General features: G+C 44.8%; 1 protein-coding gene across 2 annotated transcripts; it reads right to left on the bottom strand.

Moving 5' to 3' along the window:
• Positions 1-619: 619 nt before the first annotated feature.
• Positions 620-22,836, bottom strand: LOC122941465 (oocyte zinc finger protein XlCOF6-like). Of its 2 annotated transcripts, none has more exons than XM_044298739.1 (5): positions 22,382-22,836; positions 15,716-15,837; positions 5,545-5,700; positions 4,676-4,760; positions 620-4,501 (listed from the first exon to the last, which is right to left on the bottom strand). In XM_044298739.1, exons 2-5 carry the CDS (start codon positions 15,791-15,793, stop codon positions 2,310-2,312), a joined length of 2,511 nt encoding a protein of 836 aa, XP_044154674.1. In that variant the 5' UTR covers positions 15,794-15,837; positions 22,382-22,836; the 3' UTR covers positions 620-2,309. The 2 variants fall into 2 exon arrangements, with proteins under 2 accessions (XP_044154674.1, XP_044154673.1); XM_044298738.1 differs by having other exon boundaries at positions 22,399-22,835.
• Positions 22,837-22,971: the final 135 nt, after the last annotated feature.

The following is a 22,971-nucleotide window of genomic DNA, read 5'->3' as shown; positions in this document are numbered from 1 at the left end:
AACCTCCATATCCTTTAATTTCTGTGAAAAACCATGTACGGCGCTGGAGCTTCTTACCGGCATCCTCTGCGGCCAGCGAGGATGCCGGTAATTTATTTTAATGCACTCAGCCTCACTGAAGAGGCTGAGGGTATCAAAGCTGCAATTCTTATTATTGCCACTAGGTGGCAGGCCAACATAAGAAATGAGCAATTGTCAGTAATAATTGGTTTTAAAAAATCCATAATTGTTCAGAATTAAATACGAGCCTTAAAATCAATCACAAAAAAGTAAAAAAATAAAAATAACAATATATATATAATAAACCATGGGGATTTGGATAATAAATCTGGAATGCAGATCGTTAGACAAGGGTACACTTGTCTACCTAAGGATTAGTGCTGTACAGGAGGAGGACCCTAAGAAGCACACTAGCCCCTTCATTCTAAAATCTGTGGTGGTCCAAAATCACAGAATACATTGATATTTTGTCACATATCTACTGTACGTAAGAAAACTAAATATAAAATGATTTCCCCTTCAAGTATGATAGCCCCAAACTGTACCTCAGAGCAAAAGTTATGTGCACTGTAGCCACTGCTTTTAATGATGCATCATAGTAACAATTCTGGAGACTTTCCAAGTGAAAAAAAGAGTTTATTTTCTATGACTTTCTTACAGGTCAGCACAGACATTTAGCCGGAGACTGTGTTGCACTGCTGAATTCACAATCCAACTCTTCCTCTAACAGTATATTAATACAACATAAAGAATTCTACCAGCAGCCATCTATTAAATGAGATCTGCTCCTACCATTTGTATCACTAGGGAGCCTCTACTTGTGGTGTCTACATATGCCATTCTGCTGTAACATTAACCAGAAAACATTCCACTTCTCCTGACCACTTTATGAGTGATTGTTTTCGAGTCAAGTCATCTGCAGATGTAATGTCCCTATGACAGATGTAGTTTAGGGTTTTCGGATAATCTGTTCTTCAAATGAAACTCATCAATGAATATTATCGGTATTAGTGATCCCAGAATCTGAATGCATTTTTGATAAAGAACAGAGCAGGAGTTAAAACAGCTATAAAGGCCTGAATATTAAGCATGTCTCTCAGTCTTTAGTTTCAGACTGCCATAATACAGCCAGTTCAGTAAAACCACAGGGACTTTGCGTATTTCATCTGTAAAAGACACGGATGTGATTGTATTGACCGTTTGCCAATACCTCTTTTCTTTTAATGTGAACTAGAAACATACAGCTCCCCTTTTGGCCATCAAAATGAAGGATCTCTTATCAACACGACAGAACGTCCCGTTGTACGTCACGGATGGTGTTTCTTATACATCTCTGTATTCTTCCAGACAATACTGACCCTTACATTTCTGCTAATATGACTGTGTTGTCTCCCAACGAAATCTTCAGCTAAATCACACCCTCAAACACTTTGAGGGTCTATGTCCATGAGCTATACTCTATATATAATTTCACCATACACCTATTAGGATTTTTCTGCTACAGCTCGAGACATGGGCTTAGGCAAAGTTCTCACGAAACCCAATAGGTCAAAAGTGTTTGGCATCTTACATAAAGTTGCTATTACAACTAAGACCCACAATGTTTTTTTGTTTTTTTTTAATTGGGACTTGATTGTATCCAGTCCCCATGGTTGTTCACAAGTATTGCTACACAAATGCTGCTGTGAAGGCGTGCGGGGAGATGCAAAAACTCTACTGGACTTCTGGACCACTGTCTTGCAGCTTGTCTTCTCTACCTCTTAAGTGGTGCAAAGGTACTTAGTACTCTCTCTCAACCACAAGACACTGTGCAGGAAAGTACTTCCCTGAGATTTCAGGTAATGATATTTTACCATAACTCTACTTCATGCACCCCTCTTCTGCCATTTTGGACCTAGCCCCTCACCTGTTACCTTGAGACTTATATTTGGGGTGTATTTTTCTGGCTAAATTACAGCTGCCTGAAACATTCATTCAGTTTTTGGGGACTAACCCAGCTCCTTTACCTTTTTCATAAGAACATTAATACATTATACTCACTCAGTCAATGGGATCACAAATAAAACCAAACCCCCTGGACTGTGTGTCACAATAACATAAAAGCAGATTTTTTTTTTTCTTATTTTACATTGACAATATAAAATTAGAAACAAACAGAAGGTGGAATCAAATCTATAGTTTAAGGTTCCATGCACATTCCAGAAACAGTTATGAAATAATAAAAAAAGGACTAAATAAATAATACATTTCATAGACTTTAACAGGTCCAGGATTTTTTTTTTGTTCACTCTTATCACAAGCATTGCAGCTTATAGGTTGTGAACTCGCTGGTGTCTGACTAGATGTGAATCTCGGGTGAATCGCTTTCCACACTCTGTACACTCAAAAGGCTTTTCTCCTGTGTGCATGGTCTGATGCCTCATGAAATGGGAATAGAAGGTGAAGCTTTTCCCACATTCAACGCAGATGAAAGATTTTTCATTTGAATGGGTTTTCTGATGTTTAAGGAGAGCCACTTCAGAAGTGAAGGTCTTTTCACAACAAGGACAATTATAGTCCGTTTTTCCAGTGTGGAGTTTCATATGTTGACTCAAGAGAGCTGGATACTGAAAGCTTTCTCCACATCTGGGACAAGTGTGGGTGGTTTGTCTAGTGTGTGTCCTCTGGTGTCTGGCTAGATGAGACTTTTTGGTGTAACTTTTCCCACACTGAGAACAGATGTATGGTCTTTTCTTCTTATGCATTTTTGCATGTCGTTCAAGAAACTCTTGATTCTCAAAGCATTTTCCACATTCTAGGCAAGAAAATGGTTTATTGCCCTTGTGGATTTTGCGATGCCTAACAACATGTGCTTTTCTACGAAAATATTTTCCACAATCAGGACACATGTATGGTTTCTCTCCTGTATGTGTTCTGTAATGGTCAACCAGCTGGGACCGACTGGGAAATTCTTTGCCGCATTCTGAACAAATGCAATCATTTGCTCCTGCATGAACCTTCAGGTGATGGTTAAGAAGACTCTGACTTGCAAAACTATTTCCACATTCGGGACACGAAACTGCAGCAATGTGGCTACCCCAATGCAATTCCAGAAGGGCTTCAAAACGGAATGATTTGCCACACTCTGTGCAAGAAAATGGCTTCTCCCCTGCATGAACTACTTGATGTTCCTCAAGCTGTGATACATCATCAAAGCTTTCCCCACATTCAGAGCATGGAAGCCTTTCAATGTTATCATAGGTAGTACAGGGGTTTTGTGGCTGAGACTGGCTGGTGGGAGGGTAAGTCTCCACTTGGTTTGTTTTGTGTATTTTCCGGTGTTGGTTTAAGACATCATGGCGATGGAAAGACTTGCCACATTCTGGACAGGGATATATTTCCTTGTCTCCATGAATTCGCTGGTGTCGGAGCATGTGAGATTTCCTGCGGAAGCCTTTCCCGCAGTCAGAGCAGACAAAAGGCTTTTCACCAGTGTGAATTCTCTGATGTATATCGAACTCTGTCTTACAAGAATACTGTTTCCCACATTCACAGCATATCAGGGGCTTCTTCTGATGGGATTTAGAGTGGTGGAGGAGAAGACTGTTGTATTTAAAACATTTTCCACATTCTGAGCAAGAAAATGGTTTGTCCGTATTGTCTATTTTCTGCTGTACGTTGCTAGAATGAGCAGAGTAGTATTCATATGTAATCTCTTCCATATACGGTTCCTGGTATAAACCAGCAGCTGGTAAATCCGCAGGATTATTTTGCATGTCATCATCTTCATAGTATTGCCCTTTTATGAAGGCAGAGCCATAATCTATTTGGGAGTTCTCAGAGCCTGTGTTGATGTCAGTGTCCCTGAAACTCCCTTCAGCATTCTCAGCTAGTATGAAGTGGCGTTGTGATTGTTCTACTGATACAGATATGCCTGTCTCTATGAGAGATCCCTCTCCATCCATGGCTGGTTCTTGCTTAATCTGCATGGTTGTATATGGTGTTGGTGCTTGGTTCATTAGACCTTCAGGATATATAGAAATGCTGCTCTTAGGTTGGGTCTCTGTGCGCTCAATCTGTATAGGCAGTTTAACTGATCTGGAAACTTCTTCCTCCCACTCAACAGGTTCCTCCTTAATTTTAATAACTGTATACTCAGCTGCTGTAGGTTTAGGATCAGCGGATCCATATTCTTTACTGGTTAGTAAATGCTCCTCGGCGCTGCTGTGCACCACTGTATGCACCAGGGGATTACAAATGTTACTAGCTAGGAATGCCGCGTCATCAGATCCAGCTCCCCCCTTCTTACAAACAGATAAATATTCGGTCTGGTCAATAGGAACATGTATGTAAATTTCAGGGAGAAGTCCATTTTCACCAGTGCTGGTTTCCTCGGTTTGTGTTGCGCTATCTTGGCACAATGACATGGAGATTTTATGGGGGATGTCGACATCAGGCCTTTCTTTCTTAAGATACACCAGACCAGATGGGTGTTGAATTCCAGGCATGACAGCAGATGACCCTATTGGAAAGAAAGCGTATACAATAATACAGACAGATAAAACTACTAGACATTTAAAAAAAAAAGAATAAAGAATTCACGAGAAAGAGATAGACAGGGGCATAATTAAATCTTGCAGATGACAAAAGCCGGGTTTTATGGATTATTTATGCAGGGAGACAAATTGGGTCTTACTGTCAAATCCAGGCTGAATATTGCCTGCCTTTTTCTTCTCTTCATCCTTGTTTTCTGCTTCTTCACAATCCATGTCATTATGTGACTGTAAACACAATACAACAGAATACATACGTAAAAATAACCATTATGGCATAAGGCACTGTGTCTGGTATTGCGGCTCTGTCCTATTCATCTCAATTACACTCAGTTGCAATACCAGTCGGTGCCCATGGACAAGAGCGGCAGCATTTCTACAACACTTTACAACATTTACCACCATGCATCATACATGTACGGCACGTGGTCTTGGGCTTTAAGCCTGAGTCATCAGAAGCACATTTTGCCCATTTAACGCTCCAGCAATCTAGTAGAGTCAGTCGTCAGAGACAACCGCCACACCAAGGAAAAGATGGAACCATCTGAGAAGAGCTTCTGCCTTCTCTTTTCCAGCATACTTAGCTCTCAATAGTGAACACAGGAACTGGTAATGCTGCTGTCTCTACTGGACCCAACGACTGCATGAGTACTGGGTGTCGCCTGGCATGGTCAACCTGCTGACCCACATCACCGCTAGTCAGTGCTAACAACCACCGGTCCCCTACATCACTGGGCATATCTGACCAACACAGCACTCATCTTTAAGTAGTCTAGAGCTGTTATTTAAAGCCACAGAAACTATTTTTACCTGCAAAACCCCTTAATGACCTTTGTCATTGGGGATATATTATAAAACAAGAACAAAACACAGCAACACCCGCATCAGTGGTCTGTAATCAGACTATACATATATCAGAACAACTGAAACCCATTTACTTTTTGTAATCATATCCATACAGATCACATCTCAGCAGTAACCTTGCTGCCCATGTTCTCTAAGCAGTGCTCACCTCTCCAGTCAGAAGCTGCAGCACTTTGCTGGTGAGTTCTGCCACCTTACTGTTTTTCTTGCTCTTTTCTAAGGGCTCTTCTTGCTCCATATCGGGGCTCTGGGTGCTGCTCCGGTACACCACATTGTCACCAGACTTCTTTACAATTATATAATCCTATACAAAGAAAAGATTATAAAGTGGCAGGACATTCTGGATCATACAAGTAGGTTGGACATATACAAACAACACAAACTATCAGACCGAACTTCTATGCTGTATATAAGAATATGCCACCTTCTACTCCATAAATGTCATACTAATCACTTTTCACAACCTGCTGCTCAAAACTGACAGCATATTAGCAGCTAATATTTGTATTATTTTGGCAAAGTGCCATGTGGCCCATGTTTTAACACATTATTTAACATGTTTTTAGTCTCAGTAAGCGAATATTTTGCCCGTGGCTTCTGCATGTTGATTAGCCCCACTAAATGGGTCTATTCCGTGTGTGGCCCCCCGCCTTAGTCTGGGCGCTCATTCTGCCATGGAAGCCGCAGCAAAATCTAAAATCTTTTTTCATTGCGCAGTGCCAGTCATTGCCTCTCTTTAAAAAAAAATGGGAGTCAGATTTTAAGCTTTTTTCCACGCTGATTCTGACGGGTGAAAACTAGTCTTTAGGGGCCTATTTTAATTCATTATTTGTATTGGGATATCTATATATTCTGATATATCATAAAATGCACAGGCATCTACTTGAAGTCTGTCCTGGTCCTGATTTAGGACCGAGTCCAGTTTCAGGTCCGATTCAGGTAGGCTGTATTCACACTGCATTTGCAGGATTTGCTTAGTGGGAAGGCCCCATTTCCCCTATGGATGCCAAAAAGTGTTTTTGACACCCACTGAGCCAGTATACTTCACTATACCTTCTTTTCACTGTAAAGAATAGTATATTCTATGCAGAGGCAATCTCATACATCAGAGGTATATGTCAGGAAGTCTAGGATTGGGAATACATACCCCTATAACGTTCTGCTAAGTAAATGTGCCATGTGAACACCAGTAGGATACCTGTGATTGACATATGCCAGTACATATTAGGATTACAAGTGAATATAAGGTGTACCCCAAAATAGTGCAAAACCAAGCGATCAAAAAGGCGTGTACACCCAAAAATAGTACCTATCCAACAGTCATCTCATCCCGCAAAAAATGAGCCCCTACATAGGACAATCTCCCAAAAAATAAAAATAATCTACGGCTCTCCGACTATGGAGACACTAAAACATGATTTTTTTTTAGTTTAAAAAATGCTTTTATTGTGTTAAATGTAAAAAATATAAAAAAAGTATACATATTAGGTATCGCTGCATCTGTAACAACCTTCTCTATAAAAATATCACATGATTTAACCCCTCAGGTGAACACCGTAAAAAAAAAATATATATATGTGTCAAAAAGCCATTTTGTCACCTTACATCACGAAAAGTGTAATAGCAAGCGATCAAATAAAAAAATAAATAAAAAAGTCATATGCACCCCAAAATTTTACCAATCAAACCATTATCTCATCCTGAAAAAATGATACCCTACCTAAGACAATTGCCCAAAAAAAAAAAAAAAAAAAAAAACTATGGCTCTCAGACTATGGAGACACTAAAACATGATTTTTCTTCTGTTTCAAAATTGATGTAGTGTATAAAACTTAAAAAAACAAAAAACAAACGTATACATATTAGGTATCGCCGCGTCCGTAAAGACCTTTTCTATCAAAATATTACATGATTTAACCCCTCAGGTGAATACTGTAAAAAAAAAATGTATATATAAAAATTTTATAAAAATTGTATTAAAAAAGCCATTTTTTGTCACCTTAAATTACAAAAAGTGTAATACTAAGCGATCAAAAAGTCATAAGCACCCCAAAAATTGTACCAGTCATCTCATCCCACAAAAAATGAGCCCCTATCTAAAACAATTTCCCAAAAAAACTATGGCTCTCAGAATATAGAGACACTAAAACATGATTTTTACTATTTAAAAAACATTCTGTTATTGTGGAAAACTTAAATAAAAAAAGTTAACATATTCGGTATTGCCATTTCCGTAACGACCTGCTCTATAAAAATATCACATGACCTAACCCCTCTGGTGAACACCGTAAATTTTTTAATAAAACTGTGTCAAAAAAGCACCTTTTTTTCACCTTACATCACAAAAAGTGATATGCACCCTAAAATAGTACCAATCAAACCGTCATCTCATACCGAAACAAAAATGAGCCCCTACATAAGACAGTCGCTGAAAAAATAAAATATACTATGGCTTTCACAATATGTACACAAAAATTTTTTTTTCAAAAATGCTTCATTATGTAAAACTGAAACAAAACAAATAAAAGTAGTCGTATTGTCGCGTCCGTAACAACCTGCTCTATAAAAAAAAAATACCACATCTAACCTGTCAGAAGAACTGTTGTAAATAACAAAAAATAAAGACAGTGTCAAATATAATATAGAGCAACCAAATATCATCTGTACCCTAAAATAGTACCAACAAAACTGCCACCTTATCCCGTAGTTTCTAAAATGGGGTAACTTTTTGGAAGTTTCTACTCTAGGGGTGCATCAGGGGGTCTTCAAATGTGACATGGCAAGTTAAAATTATCCCAGTGAAATCTGCCCTCCAAAAACCATATAGTGTTCCATTCCTTCTGCGCCCTGCCATGTGCCAGTACAGCAGTTTACGACCACATATGGGGTGTTTCTGCAAACTACAGAATCAGGGCAATAAATATTTAGTTTTGCTTGGCTGTTAACCCTTGCTTTGTTAGCAGAAAAAAAATGATAAAAAAATTATTCAAATGAAAAATCTGCCAAAAAAGTGAAATTCTGAAAGGTCGTCTCCATTTTCCATCAATTCTTGTGGAACACCTAAAGGGTTAACAACATTTGTAAAATCAGTTTTTAATACCTCGAGGGGTGTAGTTTCTAAAATGGGGTCAATTTTGGGTGGTTTCAATTATGTAAGCCTCACAAAGTGACTTCAGACCTGAACTGGTCCTTAAAAAGTGGGTTTTAGAATTTGTCTTCTAAACTTCTAAGCCTTCTAACGTCCCCAAAAATAAAATGGCATTCACAAAATGATCCAAACATGAAGTAGACATATGGGAAATGTAAAGTAATAACTATAATATGAGGTATTGAAATGTGAAAAGTTGCAAATTTTTCAAAATTTTGGGTAAATTTGTCTTGTTTTTTGTACGGCTACTTTCACACTAGCGTTGTTTGAATCCAGCGTTCAATTCCGACACCGGAACTGCCCGCCGGATCCGGAAAAACTTGTGAAAACTGATTACATTTGAATCCTGATCAGGCTTTCGATCACAATGGAAAAATGCATTGGCAAAAACGGATCCGCCATTTATGGACTTTAACTTTTTTTTCCCTATTTTTCGGGTTTAACATGCAAAAGCCGGATCCGTTTTGACTGCACACACGGCGCCGGATCTGGCGTTAATGCAAGTCAATGGGAAAAAAGCCTGATCAGGCGTTCAGTAAAAGTGTTCAGGATTTTTAGCCGGAGGTAAAAATACTGCATGCTACGTTTTTCTGAAAAGCCTGATCAGTCAAAAAGACTGAACAGAAGACATCCTGATGCATCCTGAGGGACGGACTCTCCATTCAGAATGCATTAGGATAAAACTGATCAGTTGTTTTCCGGATTTGAGCCCCTAGGACGGAACTCAGCGCCGGAAAAGAAAAACGCTAGTGTGAAAGTACCCTTAATAAAAATGAAATATTTTGATTCAAATTTACCACGGTCATGAAGTACAATATATGATGAGAAAACAATCTCAGAAAGGCTAGGATTAGTAAAAGTGTTTTATAGTTATCAACACAAAGTGACATATGTCAAATTTGCAAAAATCAGTCTGGTCCCTAAGGTGAAAAATGGCCCGGTCCTTAACCCCTTCACGACTGCAATCTGTATATACAGGTCCTTCTAAAAAAATTAGCATATTGTGATAAAGTTCATTATTTTCTGTAATGTACTGATAAACATTAGACTTTCATATATTTTAGATTCATTACACACCAACTGAAGTAGTTCAAGCCTTTTATTGTTTTAATATTGATGATTTTGGCATACAGCTCATGAAAACCCCAAATTCCTATCTCAAAAAATTAGCATATTTCATCCGACCAATAAAAGAAAAGTGTTTTTAATACCAAAAAAGTCAACCTTCAAATAATTATGTTCAGTTATGCCCTCAATACTTGGTCGGGAATCCTTTTGCAGAAATGACTGCTTCAATGCGGCGTGGCATGGAGGCAATCAGCCTGTGGCACTGCTGAGGTGTTATGGAGGCCCAGGATGCTTCGATAGCGGCCTTAAGCTCATCCAGAGTGTTGGGTCTTGCGTCTCTCAACTTTCTCTTCCCAATATCCCACAGATTCTCTATGGGGTTCAGGTCAGGAGAGTTGGCAGGCCAATTGAGCACAGTAATACCATGGTCAGTAAACCATTTACCAGTGGTTTTGGCACTGTGAGCAGGTGCCAGGTCGTGCTAAAAAATAAAATCTTCATCTCCATAAAGCTTTTCAGCAGATGGAAGCATGAAGTGCTCCAAAATCTCCTGATAGCTAGCTGCATTGACCCTGCCCTTGATAAAACACAGTGGACCAACACCAGCAGCTGACATGGCACCCCAGACTATCACTGACTGTGGGTACTTGACACTGGACTTCAGGCATTTTGGCTTTTCCCTCTCCCCAGTCTTCCTCCAGACTCTGGCACCTTGATTTCCGAATGACATGCAACAGTCCAGTGCTGCTTCTCTGTAGCCCAGGTCAGGCGCTTCTGCCGCTGTTTCTGGTTCAAAAGTGGCTTGACCTGGGGAATGCGGCACCTGTAGCCAATTTCCGGCACACGCCTGTACACGGTGGCTCTGGATGTTTCTACTCCAGACTCAGTCCACTGCTTCCGCAGGTCCCCCAAGGTCTGGAATCGGTCCTTCTCCACAATCTTCCTCCGGTCACCTCTTCTCGTTGTGCAGCGTTTTCTGCCACACTTTTTACTTCCCACAGACTTCCCACTGAGGTGCCTTGATACAGCACTCTGGGAACAGCCTATTCGTTCAGAAATGTCTTTCTGTGTCTTACCCTCTTGCTTGAGGGTGTCAATGATGGCCTTCTGGACAGCAGTCAGGTCGGCAGTCTTACCCATGATTGCGGTTTTGAGTAATGAACCAGGCTGGGAGTTTTTAAAAGCCTCAGGAATCTTTTGCAGGTGTTTAGAGTTAATTAGTTGATTCAGATGATTAGGTTAATAGCTCGTTTAGAGAACCTTTTCATGATATGCTAATTTTTTGAGATAGGAATTTTGGGTTTTCATGAGCTGTATGCCAAAATCATCAATATTAAAACAATAAAAGGCTTAAACTACTTCAGTTGGTGTGTAATGAATCTAAAATATATGAAAGTCTAATGTTTATCAGTACATTACAGAAAATATTGAACTTTATCACAATATGCTAATTTTTTTAGAAGGACCTGTATACGTGATAGCTGCACGTATATATACGTTCTGGCAGCTCTTTAATCCAAGCGCTGCAAAGCGCTTGGATTAAAGCTTCTGCCCCTGCCCTGTATGCTGTCACGGACAGCATACAGTGCAGTAATGCCGGCAAGGGACCAATCAGAGTGGCCCCTTGCCGGCAATCGATCCGATTGGTTAGTCTGTGCAGACTAAGGCCTCATGCACACGACCGTTGTGTGCATCCGTGGCCGTTGTGCCGTTTTCCGTTTTTTTTCGCGGACCCATTGACTTTCAATGGGTCCGTGGAAAAATCGGAAAATGCACCGTTTTGCAGCCGAGGCCGTGATCCGTGTATCCTGTCCGTCAAAAAAATAAGACCTGTCCTATTTTTTTGACAGACAACGGTTCACGGACCCATTCAAGTCAATGGGTCCGTGAAAGAACACTGATGCACACAAGATTGGCATCCGTGGCCGTAGGTTGCTTTCATACAAACGGATCCGAAGATCCGTCTGCATAAAAGCTTTTCTGATCTAAGTTTTCACTTCGTGAAAACTCATTTCCGACAGTATATTTTAACACAGAAGCGTTCCCATGGTGATGGGGACGCTTCTAGTTAGAATACACTGCAAACTTTGTACAAGACTGCCCCCTGCTGCCTGGCACCACCCGATCTCTTACAGGGGGATATGATAGCACAATTAACCCCTTCAGGTGCGGCACCTAAAGGGGTTAATTGTACTATCATATTCCCCTGTAAGAGATCAGGGCTGCCCCCACCATCGCCCCCCCTCCCTCCCTCTATTGTATTAAATCATTGGTGGCACAGTGTGCCAACCACCATCGGCCCCCCTCCCTCCCTCTATTGTATTAAATCGTTGGTGGCACAGTGTGCCAACCACCATCGCCCCCCCCCCCCTCCCTCTATAGCAGTATAGCAGTAACATTGGTGGCAGTGTGCGGCCTCCCATTCCCCTCCCCCCCCCCCCATCATTGGTGGCAGCGGAGTTCCGATCGGAGTCCCAGTTTAATCGCTGGGGCTCCGATCGGTAACCATGGCAACCAGGAAGCTACTGCAGCCCCGGTTGCCATGGTTACTTAGCAATAGTACAACAGTAGAAGATTCATACTTACCTGCTTGCTGCTGCGATGTCTGTGTCCGGCCGGGAGCTCCTCCTACTGGTAAGTGACAGTTCTTTAGCAATGCGCCGCACAGACCTTTCACTTACCAGTAGGAGGAGCTCCCGGCCGGTCACAGACATCGCAGCAGCCAGCAGGTAAGTATGAATCTTCTACTGTTGTACTATTGCTAAGTAACCATGGCAACCAGGGCTGCAGTAGCGTCCTGGTTGCCATGGTTACCGATCGGAGCCCCAGCGATTAAACTGGGACTCCGATCGGAACTCCGCTGCCACCAATGATGGGGGGGGGGGGGAGGGGAATGGGAGGCCGCACACTGCCACCAATGTTACTGCTATACTGCTATAGAGGGAGGGGGGGGGGCGATGGTGGTTGGCACACTGTGCCACTAACGATTTAATACAATAGAGGGAGGGAGGGGGGCCGATGGTGGTTGGCACACTGTGCCACCAACGATTTAATACAATAGAGGGAGGGAGGGGGGGGCGATGGTGGGGGCACACTGTGCCACCAACGATTTATTACAATAGAGGGAGGGAGGGGGGGCGATGGTGGGCGCACACTGTGCCACCAACGATATTCAAACTGGGGAGGGGGGGGGGCTGCCCCCTGCTGCCTGGCAGCCCTGATCTCTTACAGGGGAATATGATAGTACAATTAACTCCTTTAGGTGCCGCACCTGAAGGGGTTAATTGTGCTATCATATCCCCCTGTAAGAGATCGGGTGCTGCCAGGCAGCAGGGGGCAGTCCTGTACAAAGTTTGTAGTGTATTCTAACCTGAAGCGTCCCCATCACCATGGGAACGCCTCTGTGTTAGAATATACTGTCGGATCTGAGGTTCACGAAGTAGCTCATATCCGACAGTATATTCTAACATAGAGGCGTTCCCATGGTGATGGGGACGCTTCAAGTTAAAATATACCATCGGATTGGAGAAAACTCCAATCCGATGGTATAAAAGAACTCCAGACTTTACATTGAAAGTCAATGGGGACGGATCCGTTTGAAATGGCACCATATTGTGTCAACATCAAACGGATCCGTCCCCATTGACTTGCATTGTAATTCAGGACGGATCCGTTTGGCTCCGCACGGCACCAAAACGACTTTTTTTTCATGTCCGTGGATCCTCCAAAAATCAAGGAAGACCCACGGACGAAAAAACGGTCACGGGTCACGGACCCAGTTTTTGCGGACCGTGAAAAAAAACTGTCGTGTGCATGAGGCCTAACTAATCGGATCGCTGTGTGAAAAAAATGCCGGTTTTAGGCTCTGATCTGCGGTCTGCAGATCAGAGCCTGAAATCAGTAATGTGTCCTGAAGCCCCTGTGCCCCCTTGAAGCCCCCGATCTGTGCCCCGTTCTTGTCCTGCCCCCCCGATGCGGTCTGCCCCGACCTGCGCCCCCTTCTTGTCCATCATCTTCTCCTGCTACTTCCTTCCAAAGGCGTCCGGTTGCCATGGTATAGGCGTTCAGTGCTGCCACCTACAGGCATCTGATTGTATTATACTTTGCAATGCAAGAGCATTGCAAAGTATAGTACAACCATCAGCCCCACTGGATCTTCAAGATCCAAGAGGGAACTGATAAAAAAAAAAAAAAAAAGTGAAAATAATAAAAGTAAAAATAAATAAATAAAAATGTAAAAAATAAATTTCCTTTTCCTATAAAAAAAAACACACATATTAGGTGTCACCGCGTCCGTAACGACCATCTCTATAAATATATCACATCATCAACACCGTCCAATAAACACCATAAAAAATGTGTAAAAAAAATAAGCCATTTTTGTCACCTTACATCACAAAAAGTGCAACACCAAGCGATCAAAAAAGGCGTATATACCCCAAAATAGTACCAATCAAACCGTTACCTAATCCCGCAAAAAATTAGCCCATATTTAAGACAATCGCCCAAAAAATAAAAAGCTATGGCTCTCAGACTATGGAGACACTAAAACATCATTTTTTTGGTTTCAGAAATGCTATTATTGTGTAAAACTTAAATAAATAAGAAAAGGTATACATATTGGGTATTGCCACGTCCGTAACGATCTGCTCTATAAAACTGTCACATGACCTAACCCCTCAGATGAACGCTGTAAAAAAAAAAAAAAAAAAATGTTCCAAAACAGCCAATTTTTGGCAACCTTGTCCCGTAAAGTGTAATAATGAATGATCAAAAAATCCTATGTACCCAAAAATGGTACCAATAAAAACCTCAACTCTTTCTGCAAAAAATGAGCCCCTGCACAAGACGATCAGTAGAAAAATAAAAAACATATGGCGTTCAGAAAACCAATCCAGCAAAATCTGCCTTCCAAAAACCGTATGGCATTCCTTTCCTTCTGCGCCCTGCCGTGTGCCCGTACAGCAGTTTACGACCACATGTGGGGTGTTTCTGTAAACCGCAGAATCAGAGTAATAAATATTGAGTTTTGTTTGGCTGTTAACCCTTAATGTGTTAAAGAAAAAAATTTAATAAAATAGAAAATCTGCTAAAAAAGTGAAATCTAGAAATTTCATCTCCATTTTCCTTTAATTCTTGTGGAACACCTAAAGGGTTAATAACGTTTGTAAAATTGGTTTTAAGTAACTTGAGGGGTGTAGTTTCCATAATTGGGTCATTTATGGGGGTATACACTATGTAAGCCCCACAAAGTGACTTCAGACCTGAACTAGTCCTTAAAAAGTGGGTTTTGGAAATTTTCTTAAAAATTTTAAGAATTGCTTCTAAACTTCTAAGCCTTGTAACGTCCTAAAAAAATAAAATAACATTTCCAAAATGATGCCAACATAAAGTAGACATGTGGGGAATGTTATGTAATAAATATTTTATGAGGTATCACTTTCTGTTTTCGAAGCAGAGAAATTGAAGTTTAGAAAATTGCAAATTTTTACAATTTTTTGGTAAATATGGGATTTTTTCATAAATAAAGGTGATATATATTGACTCAAATTTATGACTGTCATGAAGTACAATGTGTCACGAGAAAACAATCTCAGAATGGCGTGGATAAGTAAAAGTGTTCCAAAGCTATTACCACATAAAGTGACGCATGTCAGATTTGTAAATTTTGACCTGGACATTGGGGCATCAATGACCCTTGGTCATGAAAGGGTTAAGGGGTTAAGGTCAAAGTACTTAAATGCTCTAGAAATATGCACACGACCGTATACCCTCCGAGACATACAGTCTGTGAGCGGGCCATATGTCCCGGAGTGACATACACGGTGCGCACAGCATCATAGGCTACTATGATGTTGTGTGCATCGGGCCGCCCACTGGACTGTTGTCCTGCACTCATAAGATCATAGGAGTGCAGGACAATAGCCCTGCGGGCGGTACGGTGCAGACAGCATGATAGTAACCTATGATGCTGTGCGCTCCCGTGCGCACCATGTATATCACTCCGGGACATATGACCCGCTCACGGACCGTATGTCTTGGAGGGCATATGGTCGTGTGCATGAGCCTTTAGTCTTTGACCCAGAACGCTTTGAGCCCTTACCTCTTCAATAAGCAAGTAGACAATTTCCAGGACAAGGCTTAGGATTCTCTCCATCATGTGATTCTTTTCCATCTCCATCTTCTATAAATCACATGGGTCTCAGAGGCTAGGTGACAAAATGCCTGATGACAGAGAAAAAGAAAAGAAAGAAAAATAAGCAGAAGACAATTTATATTGGCTTACACCTCTCTGATATTGATCCTCTATTCTGCACATTCTTTGCCTTCCTATATTATCAATGATCATGTACCACACCAAGTTTTCTCTTTAAAATTCGGGCAGTTCTGTGAAGCCTCACCAAAAGATGGTCACTTTGAGTAGACCACTCCTGATTTTGACCAGATTTTTTCTGTGGCAACTTTCAGTTTCCCTTACATGCTATGTATATTGTTCCTCTTCTTTGAGGGTATTAGTCTTCTAGAAGACTATTTTAACAATTTAGGGCAATCAACCCAACAAGAATTTTCTCACATTTTGACAGCATATAGCAGAGATAGTATGAAACGGAAACACAAATATATTACAAAGTTGAAGAACATTATAATATTATTCAGCTTTATTTACAGAAGCAGAAAAGTGGGCTCTTGAGTAAGGATGAAGCCCTCTACTAAACATCTCCCTTCCTAGCCCAGTTCAAAATCCCAACAATAACTTTACATACAAGACCAGCCCCATAGAGAATGAATAGATCCGGACACATTCACGTACATGTGAATGGACCCTAAAGTGGTTGCATGGCTAATATTTTTAGGGTTATATATCTCAGTGAACCCCCTACTGCTTCTGTCCCAATGCTTGCTGAGCCTCTGCCTCCTGGCTACTCTAGACAAGCAGAAAATGCCCATTCAGACAATCACTAGCCATTGAACATTTCCAAGGAGGACCTGGTAAGCAACAGAGAGGTAGCAGTGGGAAACCGGTGAGCAGAATCTGCAGGGGAAGAGATCACACACGGGCAGCATCAGTATAGAGAGAGGGGGCAGAATCTGCAGGGGAAGAGATCACACACGGGCAGCATCAGTATAGAGAGAGGGGGCAGAATCTGCAGGGGAAGAGATCACACAGGGGCAGCATCAGTATAGAGAGAGGGCAGAATCTGCAGGGGAAGAGATCACACACGGGCAGCATCAGTATAGAGAGAGGGGCAGAATCTGCAGGGGAAGAGATCACACACGGGCAGCATCAGTATAGAGAGAGGGGGCAGAATCTGCAGGGGAAGAGATCACACACGGGCAGCATCAGTATAGAGAGAGAGGGCAGAATCTGCAGGGGAAGAGATCACACACGGGCAGCATCAGTATAGAGAGAGGGCAGAATCTGCAGGGGAGAGATCACACAGGGGCACATCAGTATAGAGAGAGAGGGCAGAATCTGCAGGGGAAGAGATCACACACGGGCAGCATCAGTATAGAGAGAGGGCAGAATCTGCAGGGAAGAGATCACACACGGGCAGCATCAGTATAGAGAGAGAGGGCAGAAACTGCAGGGGAAGAGATCACACACGGCAGCATCAGTATAGAGAGAGGGGGCAGAATCTGCAGGGGAAGAGATCACACACGGGCAGCATCAGTATAGAGAGAGGGCAGAATCTGCAGGGGAAGAGATCACACACGGGCAGCATCAGTATAGAGAGAGAGGGCAGAATCTGCAGGGGAAGAGATCACACACGGGCAGCATCAGTATAGAGAGAGAGGGCAGAATCTGCAGGGGAAGAGATCACACACGGCAGCATCAGTATAGAGAGAGAGGGCAGAATCTGCAGGGGAAGAGATCACACACGGGCAGCATCAGTATAGAGAGAGAGGGCAGAATCTGCAGGGGAAGAGATCACACACGGGCAGCATCAGTATAGAGAGAGGGCAGAATCTGCAGGGGAGAGATCATACACGGGCAACATCAGTATAGAGAGAGAGGGCAGATTCTGCAGGGAGAGAGATCACACACGGGCAGCATCAGTATAGAGAGAGAGGGCAGAATCTGCAGGGGGAGAGATCACACAGGGGCAGCATCAGTATAGAGAGAGGGCAGAATCTGCAGGGGAAGAGATCATACACGGGCAGCATCAGTATAGAGAGAGAGGGCAGAATCTGCAGGGGAAGAGATCTCACACGGGCAACATCAGTATAGAGAGAGGGGGCAGAATCTGCAGGGAGAGAGATCACACACGGGCAGCATCAGTATAGAGAGAGAGGGCAGAATCTGCAGGGGAAGAGATCACACACGGGCAGCATCAGTATAGAGAGAGAGGGCAGAATCTGCAGGGGAAGAGATCTCACACGGGCAGCATCAGTATAGAGAGAGGGGGCAGAATCTGCAGGGGAAGAGATCACACACGGCAGCATCAGTATAGAGAGAGGGGGCAGAATCTGCAGGGGAAGAGATCACATGGGCAGCATCAGTATAGAGAGAGAGGGCAGAATCTGCAGGGGAGAGATCACACACGGGCAGCATCAGTATAGAGAGAGAGGGCAGAATCTGCAGGGGAAGAGATCACACACGGGCAGCATCAGTATAGAGAGAGAGGGCAGAATCTGCAGGGGAAGAGATCACACACGGACAGCATCAGTATAGAGAGAGAGAGGGCAGAATCTGCAGGGGAAGAGATCACACACGGGCAGCATCAGTATAGAGAGAGGGGGCAGAATCTGCAGGGGAAGAGATCACACACGGGCAGCATCAGTATAGAGAGAGGGGGCAGAATCTGCAGGGGAAGAGATCACACACGGGCAGCATCAGTATAGAGAGAGGGCAGAATCTGCAGGGGAAGAGATCACACACGGGCAGCATCAGTATAGAGAGAGGGCAGAATCTGCAGGGGAAGAGATCACACACGGGCAGCATCAGTATAGAGAGAGGGCAGAATCTGCAGGGGAAGAGATCACATGGGCAGCATCAGTATAGAGAGAGAGAGGGCAGAATCTGCAGGGGAGAGATCACACACGGGCAGCATCAGTATAGAGAGAGAGGGCAGAATCTGCAGGGGAAGAGATCACACACGGACAGCATCAGTATAGAGAGAGAGAGGGCAGAATCTGCAGGGGAAGAGATCACACACGGGCAGCATCAGTATAGAGAGAGGGGGCAGAATCTGCAGGGGAAGAGATCACACACGGGCAGCATCAGTATAGAGAGAGAGAGGGCAGAATCTGCAGGGGAAGAGATCACACACGGGCAGCATCAGTATAGAGAGAGGGCAGAATCTGCAGGGGGAGAGATCACACACGGGCAGCATCAGTATAGAGAGAGAGAGAGGGCAGAATCTGCAGGGGAAGAGATCACACACGGGCAGCATCAGTATAGAGAGAGGGCAGAATCTGCAGGGGAGAGATCACACACGGGCAGCATCAGTATAGAGAGAGGGCAGAATCTGCAGGGGAAGAGATCACACACGGGCAGCATCAGTATAGAGAGAGGGCAGAATCTGCAGGGGAAGAGATCACATGGGCAGCATCAGTATAGAGAGAGGGCAGAATCTGCAGGGGAAGAGATCACACACGGGCAGCATCAGTATAGAGAGAGGGCAGAATCTGCAGGGGAAGAGATCTCACAAGGGCAGCATCAGTATAGAGGGAGAGGGCAGAATCTGCAGGGGAAGAGATCACACACGGGCAGCATCAGTATAGAGAGAGGGCAGAATCTGCAGGGGAAGAGATCACACACGGACAGCATCAGTATAGAGGGAGAGGGCAGAATCTGCAGGGGAAGAGATCACACACGGGCAGCATCAGTATAGAGGGAGAGGGCAGAATCTGCAGGGGGAGAGATCTCACACGGGCAGCATCAATATAGAGAGAGAGGGCAGAATCTGCAGGGGAAGAGATCACACACGGGCAGCATCAGTATAGAGAGAGGGCAGAATCTGCAGGGGAAGAGATCACATGGGCAGCATCAGTATAGAGAGAGAGGGCAGAATCTGCAGGGGAAGAGATCACACAGGTGCAGCATCAGTATAGAGGGAGAGGGCAGAATCTGCAGGGGAAGAGATCACACACGGGCAGCATCAGTATAGAGAGAGGGCAGAATCTGCAGGGGAAGAGATCTCACAAGGGCAGCATCAGTATAGAGAGAGAGGGCAGAATCTGCAGGGGAAGAGATCACACAGGGGCAGCATCAGTATAGAGAGAGAGGGCAGAATCTGCAGGGGAAGAGATCACACACGGGCAGCATCAGTATAGAGAGAGGGCAGAATCTGCAGGGGAAGAGCTCTCACAAGGGCAGCATCAGTATAGAGAGGGGGCAGAATCTGCAGGGGGAGAGATCACACACGGGCAGCATCAGTATAGAGAGGGGGCAGAATCTGCAGGGGGAGAGATCACACACGGGCAGCATCAGTATAGAGAGAGAGGGCAGAATCTGCAGGGAAAGAGATCACACAGGGGCACATCAGTATAGAGAGGGCAGAATCTGCAGGGGAAGAGATCACACACGGGCAGCATCAGTATAGAGAGGGGGCAGAATCTGCAGGGGGAGAGATCACACACGGGCAGCATCAGTATAGAGAGAGGGCAGAATCTGCAGGGGAAGAGATCACACACGGGCAGCATCAGTATAGAGAGAGGGCAGAATCTGCAGGGGAAGAGATCACACAGGGGCACATCAGTATAGAGAGAGAGGGCAGAATCTGCAGGGGAAGAGATCACACGCGGGCAGCATCAGTATAGAGAGAGAGGGCAGAATCTGCAGGGGGAGAGATCACACACGGGCAACATCAGTATAGAGAGAGAGGGCAGAATCTGCAGGGGAAGAGATCACACACGGGCAGCATCAGTATAGAGAGAGAGGGCAGAATCTGCAGGGGAAGAGATCACACACGGGCAGCATCAGTATAGAGAGAGAGGGCAGAATCTGCAGGGGAAGAGATCACACAGGGGCAACATCAGTATAGAGAGAGGGCAGAATCTGCAGGGGAGAGATCACACACGGGCAGCATCAGTATAGAGAGAGGGGCAGAATCTGCAGGGGAAGAGATCACACACGGGCAGCATCAGTAAAGAGAGAGAGGGCAGAATCTGCAGGGGAAGAGATCACACACGGGCAGCATCAGTATAGAGAGAGAGGGCAGAATCTGCAGGGGAAGAGATCACACACGGGCAGCATCAGTATAGAGAGAGAGGGCAGAATCTGCAGGGGAAGAGATCACACACGGGCAGCATCAATATAGAGAGAGAGAGGGCAGAATCTGCAGGGGAAGAGATCACACACGGGCAGCATCAGTATAGAGAGAGAGGGCAGAATCTGCAGGGGAAGAGATCACACAGGGGCAGCATCAATATAGAGAGAGAGAGGGCAGAATCTGCAGGGGAAGAGATCACACACGGGCAGCATCAGTATAGAGAGAGAGGGCAGAATCTGCAGGGGAAGAGATCACACACGGGCAGCATCAGTATAGAGAGAGAGAGGGCAGAATCTGCAGGGGAAGAGATCACACACGGGCAGCATCAGTATAGAGAGAGGGCAGAAGCTGCAGGGGAAGAGATCTCACAAGGGCAGCATCAGTATAGAGAGAGCGGGCAGAATCTGCAGGGGGAGAGATCACACACGGGCAGCATCAGTATAGAGAGAGAGGGCAGAATCTGCAGGGGAAGAGATCACACACGGGCAGCATCAGTATAGAGGGAGAGGGCAGAATCTGCAGGGGAGAGATCACACACGGGCAGCATCAGTATAGAGAGAGGGCAGAATCTGCAGGGGAAGAGATCACACACGGGCAGCATCAGTATAGAGAGAGGGGGCAGAATCTGCAGGGGAAGAGATCACACACGGGCAGCATCAGTATAGAGAGAGGGAGCAGAATCTGCAGGGGAAGAGATCACATGGGCAGCATCAGTATAGAGAGAGAGGGCAGAATCTGCAGGGGAAGAGATCTCACAAGGGCAGCATCAGTATAGAGAGAGAGGGGGCAGAATCTGCAGGGGGGAGATCACACACGGGCAGCATCAGTATAGAGAGAGAGGGCAGAATCTGCAGGGGAAGAGATCACACACGGGCAACATCAGTATAGAGAGAGGGCAGAATCTGCAGGGGAAGAGATCACACACGGGCAACATCAGTATAGAGAGAGGGCAGAATCTGCAGGGGAAGAGATCACACACGGGCAGCATCAGTATAGAGAGAGGGCAGATTCTGCAGGGGGAGAGGGATGGGCAGCATCAGTATAGAGAGAGGGCAGAATCTGCAGGGGAAGAGATCACACACGGGCAGCATCAGTATAGAGAGAGGGCAGAATCTGCAGGGGAAGAGATCTCACAAGGGCAGCATCAGTATAGAGAGAGAGGGCAGAATCTGCAGGGGAAGAGATCACACAGGGGCAGCATCAGTATAGAGAGAGGGGGCAGATTCTGCAGGGGAAGAGATCACACGGGCAGCATCAGTATAGAGAGGGGGCAGAATCTGCAGGGGGAGAGGGATGGGCGGTTAGCCAAGGGCCCTTCAGACCTGCAGCTCAGGTGAGATGTGTAGGGCCATTTAGGAAATATTCTTGTGCAATGTCTAACCCATTGAGAGCATTGTGTCATATTCCACATTCAGACCCCACACGCACCCAATGTGACATGAGAATTCGGGTGCCCCCCTCCCATGCCTCCCAATACACTGAAGATACAGAAGTGGCTGAGCCCCAACACAAGCCACTCTCCAATGACATGTCCGGGCGGAAAAGCCCTTTACCTGTGGCAATGACTTACTGTCCAATCTCCTTCAGAACAGCAGAGGTGCTGGTCATGTGACTATGTGATGACGTCATAGACATCCAGAGAGGGGGAACAAAGGTCCAGCGCTTAAAAGGTTAACAACGGGGAGCCTCTTAATTGGAAGAGTAATAAAATATTGCCCATTTGGAGGTCCAAGGTCCGCAGCTCAATGAGGTTCTGAAGCGGCTGAGTGTACCGCACAACGCGGTGTCCCCATCACTAGGAAAGCCGTCTGCCGAGCACAATGGCCCCACGCACGCGGCCTCCTCCGGCGCCCGCTGGGCGGCGCTACACCGCCATACCGGCAGCCCCCTCCTCCTCACGGCCTGGGCTACCGAGCACACACCGCACGGCCACTAGTCTTCTCCCCTCCTGACAAAGGCCCGACGTTGGCTCCGGTGTCCCTGGTGCATCATGGGAAATGTAGTTCCAAGCATCCTAAGGACTGTGATGTCAGATCCTTGTTCCTATAGAAACTGAACGCCATGATATGAACGGGCATGGGAAGTCGGAAGCGGGCGCCAGGCCTGCGTACACACTGCGCTCACCCAAAGGCTTGTATTTCCA

Source organism: Bufo gargarizans, chromosome 6 (genome assembly GCF_014858855.1).
Source record: "Bufo gargarizans isolate SCDJY-AF-19 chromosome 6, ASM1485885v1, whole genome shotgun sequence".
NCBI lineage: Eukaryota > Metazoa > Chordata > Amphibia > Anura > Bufonidae > Bufo > Bufo gargarizans.
Note: the sequence above shows the minus strand (reverse complement) of the source record. Positions and strands in the feature narration are given on the sequence as shown.